Source organism: Humulus lupulus, chromosome X (genome assembly GCF_963169125.1).
Source record: "Humulus lupulus chromosome X, drHumLupu1.1, whole genome shotgun sequence".
Lineage (NCBI taxonomy): Eukaryota > Viridiplantae > Streptophyta > Magnoliopsida > Rosales > Cannabaceae > Humulus > Humulus lupulus.
In genome coordinates this window covers 199,092,660-199,105,550 of record NC_084802.1, presented here as the reverse complement: position 1 = coordinate 199,105,550, position 12,891 = coordinate 199,092,660, and the positions used below count along the sequence as shown (strand labels likewise).

The 12,891-nt window shown below is 32.2% G+C and overlaps 1 protein-coding gene across 4 annotated transcripts; it reads left to right on the top strand.

The window, feature by feature from the left end:
- The first annotated feature begins 1,232 nt into the window (after window positions 1–1,232).
- Window positions 1,233–4,029, top strand: LOC133804118 (protein EXPRESSION OF TERPENOIDS 1-like). Of its 4 annotated transcripts, none has more exons than XM_062242273.1 (4): window positions 1,233–1,750; window positions 1,850–1,922; window positions 2,266–2,955; window positions 3,385–4,029. In XM_062242273.1, the coding sequence occupies exons 3-4, from the start codon at window positions 2,271–2,273 to the stop codon at window positions 3,765–3,767; spliced, it is 1,068 nt and encodes a 355-aa protein (XP_062098257.1). In that variant the 5' UTR covers window positions 1,233–1,750; window positions 1,850–1,922; window positions 2,266–2,270; the 3' UTR covers window positions 3,768–4,029. The 4 variants fall into 4 exon arrangements, with proteins under 4 accessions (XP_062098257.1, XP_062098256.1, XP_062098254.1 ...); XM_062242272.1 differs by having other exon boundaries at window positions 1,234–1,750; window positions 2,246–2,955; XM_062242270.1 differs by having other exon boundaries at window positions 1,234–1,922; window positions 2,246–2,955.
- Window positions 4,030–12,891: the final 8,862 nt, after the last annotated feature.

Sequence of the window (12,891 nt, the reverse complement as noted above, 5' to 3'; positions counted from 1 at the left end):
AAGTTGTGTAGCCGCTTCTCTCGGATTATTAATTATAAAAAACAAAAGATTAAAAATAAAAAATAAAACAACAGAGAGAGAGAGAGAGAGAGACAGACAGAGAAGCCCTGGCACTAGTTATCACTAACGTCATAATGAGATTATATGATCATCAATGTCACCTCTATCGAACAGCCAAAGAAAATTGAACATATATATAAATTCTTATTTTTAATGAACTACTATTAAAGTTAGTGTATATATATATAATATAATATATATATAAAAAAATATATATTGTGCAGTAGTACTACTAGTCTTTCGAATATGTATGTATATTTACTATTTCTATATAAAATTAAGATTTGCCATTTCAATATGTAAAGTTGCCGAAAATAAACCTTCAGCCATTAAGCTTTTAGTGCATATATGGCCGTTTCCATCTGATGCAGTTGTTTCGATAAAGTGCTAGTTTTCGAAGAGTAAATGCCTGTCAAATCACAAGTACAGAGAACATTATTTTAAGCCCACACGTTATCTGTGGGGTGCAGTGAAAACAAATACCTTGCCTTGCCTTGCCTTGCAAATTTTTTTTTTTTTTTATAAATTAAATTAAATAATAACATTTACCCATTTTTCAAATTCACTCACTCACTTCACTACTATACATTTATCAACAATAATTAGCCACAAAATATACAAATAAAATTATTAAAATTACATCTACATTGACCTGAACTGGGCTAACCCTTGAAAACCCTAGCCTCTGCCATGGCAATGCTATGTGTGTAAATATATGTACTAAATTACTACATTAAAACGTGTTGACCTCTTAAGTGCATGGCAACCTCTCGATTAGTATTATAAAAAAATAAAAACAAAGAAAAGCTTAAGTGTTTATTTCTAATATTTAAGTCAATCATAAAATGATTACAGGAAGAATTTTGAGTGGAATACGAGGCATTTGATAAAGAAGTTTTTTATACGTACATGTACAGCCCCGAGAATTTCGTTAAACTCGAAATTATAGGTTATTTCTAGAAACTTGGGGAATTAATTTACTCAAATGATGACACTTATCATTATCGAAAGTTGTATTTTCAGCCGTAGGATTTGAGTCGATTCACACGTGTCGTGCAAGTAATCGCCGATGATGAAATTAATGTCAAGTTGCATGGGTGAGTTTATCAAAAGTTATTTATTTATTTTCGTGGGTATGTATTGTATTGGATTATTGCTCCGTGGACTTCGAATTGGGGTGAAAATAGTCTTAATTATAGGGACCGGTCAAAATATAAATAAATAAAATTAAAGTGGTAGCGGGTTTTCCGGTGAAAGGACGAATAAGCAAAAGCTGAGCCATGACACGTGGACAGACAGCAACCGCTTGATAGAGATTCAACGTCTAATATTTAATCATAATCGGTGAGATTCATTGAAACTGGAAGAGAACTGTAGAGAAGTGGCCAGTCATAGATTTCCTTGTTCACCTCAGTCTTACTCATACACATAACACACAACACACTCTCTCCCTCTCTCTCTTTCAAAAAAAAAAAACCCAGTTGCATATGAAAGCGAGATAGAGAGAGAAAGAGAGAGTGAATGAGGGCTTGGTTGTCTTAAATGAGGGTCGCGCAGCAGAGGGTGAAAGGGTGCAGTTGCCATGGCGGCGTTGCAGAGCTCTAATTCCGTGCCATTATTGATTCGAACAACGAAAGAGTAGAATTGAAAAACCAAAAGAAAAAACAAAACCCAATTTGCTAAACAAACAGTACTGCTCTTTCATCTCCTATTTTTCTTAATCTTTCTTTTAATTTATACAACTTTTCTTTTGTTTTTTTCTTCTTCTTCTGAAATTTGGTGTCAAAAGCTGCAAAAGCTCCAACAACAAGATCGATAGGAGAGTCAGACGTCTCGACCCAGAATCAGAATCCCAAAATCAGGTCAAAACCAGAACATTATATACACACCGTTAGTGCTATACTTACTACTATGTACCACTATTACTATTACTATCACATACATACATACTCTCTCTTTATAATATTTATATAAACAGTTGTATAAATTTACTCGCGAAAACCCGGAGATCTCGATCGCTTTTATATGTCCTTTTATTTTATTTTATGTTCATTTTCATTTTCATTTCAATTTCTTTTCTTATATTTTTTTTTTAAAAAAAAGGCCAGTAGAGAGTACTACTACTTCTACTAAACACCTTGAGGTAATTGTACTGATATGGATTTTGACCCTAAATTGAGGTTAGTATTGGGTTTTGGGTGCAAGAAATTATGGCTGGGTTCTTTTGCCTAGGCGGACCAAGGGATCATCATCATCCTCATCAGCAATCATCAACACCAAGCAAACAAGAGGATCAACAAGATCAAGTCGAAAGAGAACGAAACCTTTTTCTTTACAGATCAGCAACTGATTCCGAGATCTGCACCAACAACAGCAACAAGGGTGGTAGTTTTGAGATATGGCCACACCACCATCAACATCAGCAGCCTCAGAATTTCAACAACTACGTACTCTCCTTCGGGTCCAGTCCTAGCCGAGCTAATAATAATAGTAGTGGCAGTAGAAACCTAAACGACGTCGTTTCTGCTGATGACCCAACGAGATTGGGGTTCACAGTTATGAGGCCAGGCGGAGTAGGAGGTTCGGGAGGAATGAATTGCCAAGACTGTGGGAACCAAGCCAAGAAAGATTGCATCCATTTGAGGTGCCGTACTTGTTGCAAGAGCCGAGGGTTCCAGTGCCAAACTCACGTTAAGAGCACTTGGGTTCCGGCTGCCAAACGCCGCGAGCGGCAGCAACAACTGACGGCTTTACAACTTCAACAGCAAGAACAACAGTTTCGAGTGCTGGACAACTCCAAAAGGCACAGGGAGAATCAAGGAGGCTCCGCTGCTCTAATTGCTTGCACTAATACTACCACTACTACTACTACTCGTTTACCTTCCACCTCGTCAGGTAAAGTTGTTGTTTACAATACAAACAAACTCGCCCTCATACCATAAAAAAACAACAAGAATAATAATAAAAAAAAAAATTAACCTGGAGAATAATAATATTGAGGGTTTTCTTTTTTTCAATTACTGGACTTTTTCGGAAAAAAGAAAAAGAAAATATCGTTTGCATGTGAGCAAGTCCACCTCCATAGTTTCCCACTGACTTGCTTTTTATCTTATAATTTTATTTTTCTATTCTACAACTGTTTGTCGGTAAAACTGACGAAAAGTACTACTATGAAGATCGGTTTATTTGTGTGTGTACAAAGATCTAATGATGAGCTTACCACATGTATATTAATATAGATTTAAGTGTGGTATAAATAATAATAACATCACGAAAAACTGGTTAATATTTTTCTTTTTTTCCCTGATGATTTTGTTGGATTAGGGTTGGAACTAGGAGGAGCATTTCCTGCTGAAGTGAATTCTTCAGCTGTTTTCCGATGCGTGAAAGTCAGCGGGATGGACGATGTAGATGAGAACTACGCGTATCAGACGGCTGTGAACATTGGAGGGCATGTTTTCAAAGGGATTCTCTATGACCATGGTCCCGAAGCTCATTACACCGGCGGCGATGGCTCATCTGGCCGAGGCGGAAACGGGGAAGACAGTACTACTCAACATCTTCATCTTATAACAGCAGGAAACGCTGGCGCCACCCATACAGCCGGCGGTAACCCATCGATTTCGTTGCTTGACCCTTCAATGTACCCAACTCCACTCAACGCTTTTATGGCCGGTACGCAATTCTTCCCACCCCCGAGGTCTTAAAAAAAGGACTCGTTCATTGATCCCCTAGCTAGCCTTATGAGGAAAAAAAAAAAAAAGAACTCATCTTGATCTTTTGTCGGCTACTCTCACAATTATTATTATTATTATTTAGTATTCTTATTCTGGTTTCTTAAGTTTACTTAAACCTGCACTGAAGTAGAAGAAGGCCTAGGAAGTGTACTCTAGAGAATAGGTTGATGAGGATATAGTCTGGATATTTGGCCTAATTGTTTTCAAATTTCAATTCAGATTTTCATGGTTATATTTTGATATTCATATATATATATATATATTCTATCGATGATGATGATGATGATGACCCCATTCTCAGTTAGATATATACACTATAAATCTTTCTTTTAAATGTTATATATGATGACCGTCGTTTATATATTATGAGGAGGACAGCATTTGAGTTTTGTTTTTCATTGTTTGTTTTTATCTATGTTATCTGATTTGTTAGATTATATATATAAAATTATTTTCTTATCTGGGTCCATATTAAATACACTTTCTGGTTGGTGTTGAACTCGAAGCTGCTTTTTCCTGCTTATCCGATTGCTTGCCGGATGAAATTATGGGATGAGTAGGTTTCGTTTCGTGTTTGGTTAAGCAAAGAATTTATAAGAATTTTTATATACCCCTCAGGGAAAATATTCTCATTCAGAAAAATAAATAAAATAATATTTTTATCGTGTCTGTGAAGATGGAACTCAACTCTTGTTGTCATCAAGAGTCTTTATACATACATACATACATACTGTATTATTACAAAATAATAATATTGGCAAGTATAGTAGAGCCCTATAGGCAGTCTCTGAACATGATCAGTTTAAAAGGTGAAAAGCTTGAAGAACCTTCAGTACCACTCTTTCTTTTTTCTGAATAAACCTATTTAGTTACGTAAATGCATAATCATAAATAGCATTCATGCCAACTACTTATCTGCAACACAATAAAATTTAGTATCCGAATGGACATGCATGGATGTGACCCCGTTCTATGAATGAATATACTAAAGAAAGACTAGTGTTTGCCATAAGCTGATCCCTATGCACTTGAAATTCATCATCATGTGCTATATATATATATTCTCTTCATTATTTGTCAAAACAAAAATATATATACATATATATATATGTATTTATAGGATGGTGAGATGACCGGCCTATGTATCTAATCTAATAGCAATACCTATAGCATAAGATCGATAACGCTTTCCACTATAGATTACCGGATTTGGTACATATATCAAATAATGCGATAAGGGGCCATAAGAAGCTAGCTTACTTTGTTTCGTAATATTTGATCCCAAGGGTATCATGTGCAATCTTTCTGTATTTGTGGTTATTAGCTTTTGGTCATGTTCATTTATTGATTTTTTTTTTTAAAATAAAATTTGTTTGTTTCGTCACCGGCAAAAACATGGATAGAATAATGAAGATGCAATGTTTTGCATGCTAATTAAGCGGGTTCACAAGATTTGATTCCTTCCCCTTAAGGAAATATATACATATATATATATAATGATTCTTGTTTTATATTGAGTTTTTGGTATGTTAAGGAAGAATCAAAAGAATTTGCCGCTATTGATTCAATGAAAATGTATTATAAAGCCTTAACTATTTTATATTATTGATCAATATGATAATTAAGTTTATATTGAAGACTATAATAGTCCTTTTTCCATAATAATGACCTTTATCATGATCTTAATTACGCGTGTGTGTGTATATGTGCACGCAGGCACAGATTCACAATATCAATTTTTTAGTTCTTTGAATTTGCATTAATTTATTTATAAAAAGAAAAATTAACATTACCCCCAAATATTAAAAATGAAATTACATCAAAATCCCTCTTAAAAATTATAAATATAAATTGTCCCTAAATTTAAATTTCTTGATTTTATATGGTCCTTATAATTGGCTTTTATTATTTTGTCTATCCATCCTTGTATGCATTGTTTTATGGTCGTTGGCTTTCATTATTTTCTCTATGAGACGAGGCCAATTTGCAATTTGGGCGTGCTTTCACATGTATATCTCTTATTCTGATCATGAAATAATTTCAACTATGTACAAGATGTGTTTGGTAAACTTGCAGCTTTATGTCAAGTATGTAAGAATTAGAACATTTCAAATACAACTATATGAAATTGTTCCTTACACTTCTTTTATATTGTTATTTATCTTATTCTTTTTTACTTGATAAGAATAAGATTTTTTCTTATAAAATTGATGTGAAAGTTGTTAATTTAACAAATTTTATAGATTTGACATACAATGATTTATTGTCAAGAATATAATTGCTAAATGACATTATAGTAGTTACATATATTTTGTATTTAACTATTTAAAATTTGATAAATCAACCCGTCACATTAGTTGGTATCCAAAATTATGGTCCACATTAGTTGGTATCTGAAAAGATGGTCCACCAACTAAAAAAAATATTGTAACTTGGGAGTAGTGACAATAAATCTACTATATATTATTGACCTTTTTTTATTTTATATTGATTAAATAATGTTGTGGTTATTGTTCCTTGAAATTTTAGAAGCATCTCTTAAATGTGATAAATACTTCTTTTCAAAATTATAAACTTTAACATAACATTGGGTTAGTATTTTTCCGATTGGGGTTTAATTAAATGTTGTAATAATAATTAGTATTCACGGTATGTCAACTAATTAACCAAATGTTGAAGTTTGAATCTTACCGTTGAGTTTTTATTTTTATTTTTATTTTGTGGCCGGGAACATAAAATAAATATATATAAGCCAATATACATATGATATATATTAACTTGTATAAATAAATAAATAAAGGTCATTTTAAATCTTGCCTCCAGTTTGGATGGAACTTCTATTATTATTAGTTGATTAATCTATATGGTAAATTTGTTTGTGTATATGATTTACCATCATAATTTACAATGCCATCATAGCAAATATGATTTACCTTATAATTTACTCAATATAAACTTGATTTGCAGACAGAAATATTTATTTATAACATAAGAAAAAACCAATCCCAGTTTCAATATATATAATAGGATATATATATATCTATATAAATAATGCATAATTTCTTAAATACGTACGGGATTTTCTTAGATCATGTATAATGCATAGTTTCTGACGCCCTAACTATCAGTAAAGGAGCCAGATGGTGGTTCCTCAATTGTTTATAATTCTTATTATTACTATCAAATTAGTTTATAAGTTTAACGAAATTGTGGTTATTTAGGCCCTAAAAAATTGTAAATATATAGTTCCTCAAAAGTTAATTAAAATGTGTCGTTTATTTGTAATATCTCGATCCTCATATATAATATATATTTATACAAAAATTCAGTGACATGTGTCGGAGATTAATTATGGTACTACTGCTGATCACCATTATTACGAAACTCAAACATAACAATCTCTCGTTCCAGATTAATTAATTCATATCAACCATCGACTTGGGAAACAATCAATCAAATACGATTTCTGACAAGTTATCCATGACCATTCCGACCAACATATTATATTTTATACTTATATATTTATTCTTATTATTAATACTAACCATATATACGTACACGATTTTTTCATATTTGTTATTATTTTTAATTAATCAAGAAAGTAAAAATTCGAACAAAATCAGAAATTCAGAGAATGGTGGGTCAGTGAGACTACTACATGAATTTAAAAGGCGATTTGTGTTATCAATATCCTGACCTCTCAGTTCAGTTAGCTAAGCCCTATATCAATCAGTACACAGTATAGTAGAGACACCCAAAACATGATGATTTTAAAAAATGGGGGAGACAACTAGGAATGAACGACTGCATTTTTGTATACTATTTATAAATAGAGTGGTCCGGAGATGGTCATTCATCCCTAGACAACATATTGATGAAGAGCAAAAAGCCTGTACATTTCGTCTCTATATTTAAGTGCATGCCCACACACACACACACACATATATATATATATATATAACAATATTTGAATATACATACATCTTTAAATGCCAATTTAATGTTTATTATTTGATCAATATATTTTTGAGCTATATATATATATTATAAATTTGATACGGATCAGGGGCTGGTTGGTCAATAATTATATTATTAATAAAACGGTACCCCTTCATCTTCATCTTCATCATATCCTGTCCTTTTTAGACACAACAAAAAGTTAACTTGCATTATTTAATAAACAAAAAAGGAAGGTGGTGTGTATACTCTATGATATGAAGAAGGATTTTTTTTCTTTTTTCTTTTGTGGCATATATATATATACATACAAGGCAACCGTAAAAGGGATAGAATAGAATGGTAGAGAGATTGTGGATCTTCTTTTGGGATAGTAGTATACGTAGTAGTAGTGTCCCACACAAAGTTATAGAGTAATCATGCGTAGTTTGTGAACTGAAAGTACTAGAGTGGTGGCAAAACTATCAAAGAAAAATTTCTAGGTACGTTTTAGCTCTCATGCCTAGGCGACCGTGACACCTACCCACCAATTGATCAAGTCCTATATATAACCCCCCCTCCCCTCCCCCCCATGCATGCTTTGGTGTGTCTATAATACACAAAACACTACTGTGCTGTTCTTACCAAAGACTACTGAGAGAGATAGGACGTAGTAGTACTAGTACACTGCCCTATATATCTATCTATCTATCTATATATATATATGTGTGCAACCAAACCAAGTCTCTAGATTTTTTTTCACAACTCACTAGCTAGTGTTCAAAAACAGTTGTCTTAGTACAAAAATATTACCTTTTTTTTTGTGTGTGTGTGTGTGTGTATATATGTATAACACATAAATAAGTTGTACTGCATAATTACGCAATTATATATAAATACCAATTAAATGCACTAGAACCATTAATGTTGTTTCCTCAACGAATTTGCTAGATATATCATATATATATATATAGAATTTTTTCAACTATATTTATATAGTTGATATATAATGTACATACAATTAAATTAGCCGAAATTTTTGAAAATACTATAGTGACATGAATTGTAGTAGTCGTTTAATAATTATACCGTCATTGATTATATTAGTTACCACATAGTACTAGCTATATCATAATTATTGCTAGCTAGTAACTAATTTATTTAATTTTTTCACAGTACGTAATATTAATTAATAGATGTGAGTGAATCTCAACACTGGCACCGCATTGAACCGGCCGATATTTTTTTTTATTAATTGAACCAACAACCCAATTGAGAATATAAACAACTGAATAATAATAACTACTAGACATCTTTCAGAAGAGGTTATAATTAAGTAGGTAAATTATTACATCAACAAATAATGTATATAAATATATATATATATATAATGCATGATGTAGGTATAGATAGATATATGATTCTTGGTATTGTAGAAACTCCCGGTAGTGACGTGAAATGGGGCATGATTAGGTTGAAAGCCAGTAACCCTAAATTTTAAAAGGAGAAAAAGCCAAATCATACGATAGAAACTACTGTAGGGAGCTAGCCATACACAATTACATATATATATATATATATAAGTGTACATATGGCTAGCTAGAGCTCTATTTATATAGCTAGGGTTTGTGGAATGTTTAGTCTTGAAGGTTGAGGACAGACTACGCATGCGACCCACTATTCATCTCTTTCTTCTTGGCAATTTGTAAAGTGCTCATGACCTCCATGATCATCAATGCCCCAAGTGGTCCTATCCAACCATCAGTTTTCTTTCACATTCAGCTAGCTAATTTGACTGTTCAGCCTGTATGTATATATATATATAGCTAGCTAGGCTGCTAAACCTTGTGATTTTTTTCAATACTAATTAAAAAAAAAAAAAGCAATATAATACAATATAATAATTATATATAATTGTTTTAGAGTGGGGTCATGACGTAGGTTGAGCCCGATCTGTCTAATTTTCCCTGACTTTTGTTTTTGGGTGTAATCATATAGAGATCTAGTCTCTATAGTTATAGTATAACCCTTATTAATTTTAAAAGTTATACAACTTCCAAACTAGATAGTTGTTTACCAAAGTTTAGTAAACGAAAATTTTGAGACCTTAGATTGGACAAAAGATTAGATTTGGAGTTTTGAATATGACAGCTTGCTGCAGCAGCAAGGCTACATACATTTATATACAGTATATAACTGTAACTGTATCAAATATCTTTTTATTTTTATAAGATAACTAATTCTAAACTTTTTACACAAAGTAGCCAAAAGTTTCATAAATTTAGCTATTTTGTCCCTTGATTTAAGAACATTAAAAATTGAAGATATAGTAATTAATTTACACTACTTTGGTAGAAACTTGACCCAAAATTTAACTTCATTACCAAAAGGGACCCGCTGTTATGCTTGTGTTGTGGCCTGTTAGTAATTACATACTCACTTCACATGATCTTAAAACAAAACCGTTCAAAGGCCTTTCTTATACAAAACTCCAAATTATTGCAATCATCTCTATATATAACTAATCCCTTATCCAAGAACACGTGATGATTTTTTTTTTCTTTATTTATTCGTCCTTCTTTTGTGGTCAAAGTTTGAAAGTACGTCAAATGAATGATAAGAAATTCAAATTCCAGAACCTGTCGAAATTCTTACACGAGCTTTACAGTAGTATATCTAAAGACTAAAATCCTTTGAGTTGCCATCAAATTATTGCAATATGATAGTGCTTGATAAATTACCAATAAAGACTGGACTCACATAAACATTGGATCCCAGATTATAAATTTATATATATATGTATATATTTCTTTGAACAGCAGATTCCATGTCGTATTACATACTCGAAGCCTACATATGTATAAAATAAATAAATCAGACAATTACGACACAAAGACAAAACAAACCATGGGCCCTACCTTAATCCTGAATTACTGGATTTACTCCTATACAAGGCCCGCCCGTACGCTGCGCTGTTTATTCCATATCCCTTGAACGTGTATATTCAATGGGCCTCGCTGGTCTTGGGCTTACTCTTTTTTATTCAAGAAATTTAGGCTTAATATCAGCAGACTTTTTCTTAAGTACATTTCTTTTTTTACTGTTTTTATTTTTTTTTTCAAAAATACATACTCAAGCTTTCAAAAATTGGATTTTCAAAGTTTCATAATTACGAAAATATAGCTTTTAGGAAAAACAATTAATAAGCAACTTGAAAACAACTCACTGGACCAACTAAACATCAACAAAAAAAAAACTTAAAAACAACGTGAAAACACAAAAAAAAACCTAAAAACAACGTGAAAACAACACAAAAAAAAGATACAACTGTAAAAATATAAAAATTTCCTTAAAACCGTAAAATTGAAAAAAAAAATGTTTGACCGTAAAAATTTAATTTTTTAGCAAAAATTAGTATTTTATGTAATTTTCCCTAATATCATTGAGCAATCATACTTGTGTAGTTAGATTTGTTGCACGTAAATACTTATATAAAAATTTTGGCTGCAATAATGCCTACTATTACGAATATGGTGCAGACGTTGGTCCCTGGTCGTTAAGTCTGACTGGAGACCAACGTGGCAGCCATGTGGCGGCACATAATAAGCCCAATCATTTTTAATTTTTTTAAATAGTTTAAAAATTAATTAAAAAAAACTAAAATCTAATTAAAAATATTTTAATTTTTAAATTAATTAAAATACAATCTAAACATGAGATCTAAAATTATTAAAACTTTAAGCATTATAAATCTTTTCACTTTTAACTAATTAAAATTCTAACATCTAAGAAAAAAACCAAAACATAAACAAAAACTTTAGCTAAATCCAAAAAAAAAAAAACCAACAATAATATCAAACACAAACACCAACATGAACACTTAAGCTAATCCCGACTGTTCTTCTCGGAAGAAAAAATGTTCATCTCAAGCTCTCCAAAACCCAAAAATCTAATCTAACAAATCTTCAAAAATCAAAACTTAAAAAATCAATAACACCCATAGAACTTGTAAATCCATTAGCCAGTAGCATCCAAACACAAAATGCCTATACCCATTAACCTGTAAAACCATCCACCAAGCAAAATGCAAATAACTAAAAATCCAATCTGACCAATTCGTAAACCCAATATGTGTAAACTCCTTCAACCAAGCTTCAAACCTATTATCAAGAGGTCAAAGTTTAAGTTGTTAATGGTACATCCAACACCTTGCAGAAGCAAAGCTCCACATCCAAATAATGTTATCATCTTGATATCAGGAAGGTGTCCTGGGTTTATTGCCAAACCAATTGACATAGAGACAATAAAATCGACAAAATTTAAAGAAAAAAAAAAATTGTAGACCGGAATATATCCATGACGGAGGGGATGAATAATTCAAGAGAAAGTGTGCTAATATCATATTTGTTAAGCATCCTCCTTACACGGGCTCGAAGACTCAAATTTATCACTTATGGGATAATATCAAAGCTCCGCCCAGGTAGTCGAAGTTGCCATTGAGATTTGTTGCTGAAGAAGAAGGACGGTGTAACGTCCCAAATTTGCTAATAAGGCTTACTGCCTTGATTAATGTGCTGGGAGGGCATAATTGGATTTATATGTGAATTATGTTAAATTAATTGAATATATGTGTGACTATGTGTCATATATGAATTATATTGTGATATGAATACTTATGCATGTTTATGTGTATTAAATATGCATGCGGGCTCGTTTTCGTTAACAAGGGCATATTTTGAATTTTGATACGTTGATGGTATAATTGTAATTATGTGTTATGTGATTGAGACCACATTATTATGTGGATATATTTGCAATATTCGGCATGAGGCGATCCTAGTGAGCAAGTTGGCGAAAAAGTCACAACGGAGTCAAATACCCGGCTCGAGGTGAGCCTAGCAGTATTTTGGTAACTTGGTACATTACTGGGGTTTACCGAGGAATGGGTAGTCATTTGGTGATTACTCGGGTATGTCAAGGTTAATTGGGAATTTATAGTGTTATTTGAGGTTTAGCGAGACAATGTGGTAAATGAAAATTTTGCCCTTGGGGGCATTACAGAGTAAGGTTTTGATTAGGGGCATTTTAGTCTTTTTGTGTCAAAGGGATAGACTTAGCCTTGGATTATAGTCATCTGGAGACTTTAGGAACCTTAGAA

Coding starts and splice junctions, on each gene's coding strand:
- LOC133804118 (XM_062242273.1), top strand. CDS start 2,271: ATGGCTGGGTTCTTTTGCCTAGGCGGACCAAGGGATCATCATCATCCT. Junction 2,956..3,384: donor TTTACCTTCCACCTCGTCAG/GTAAAGTTGTTG, acceptor TTGTTGGATTAG/GGTTGGAACTAGGAGGAGCA.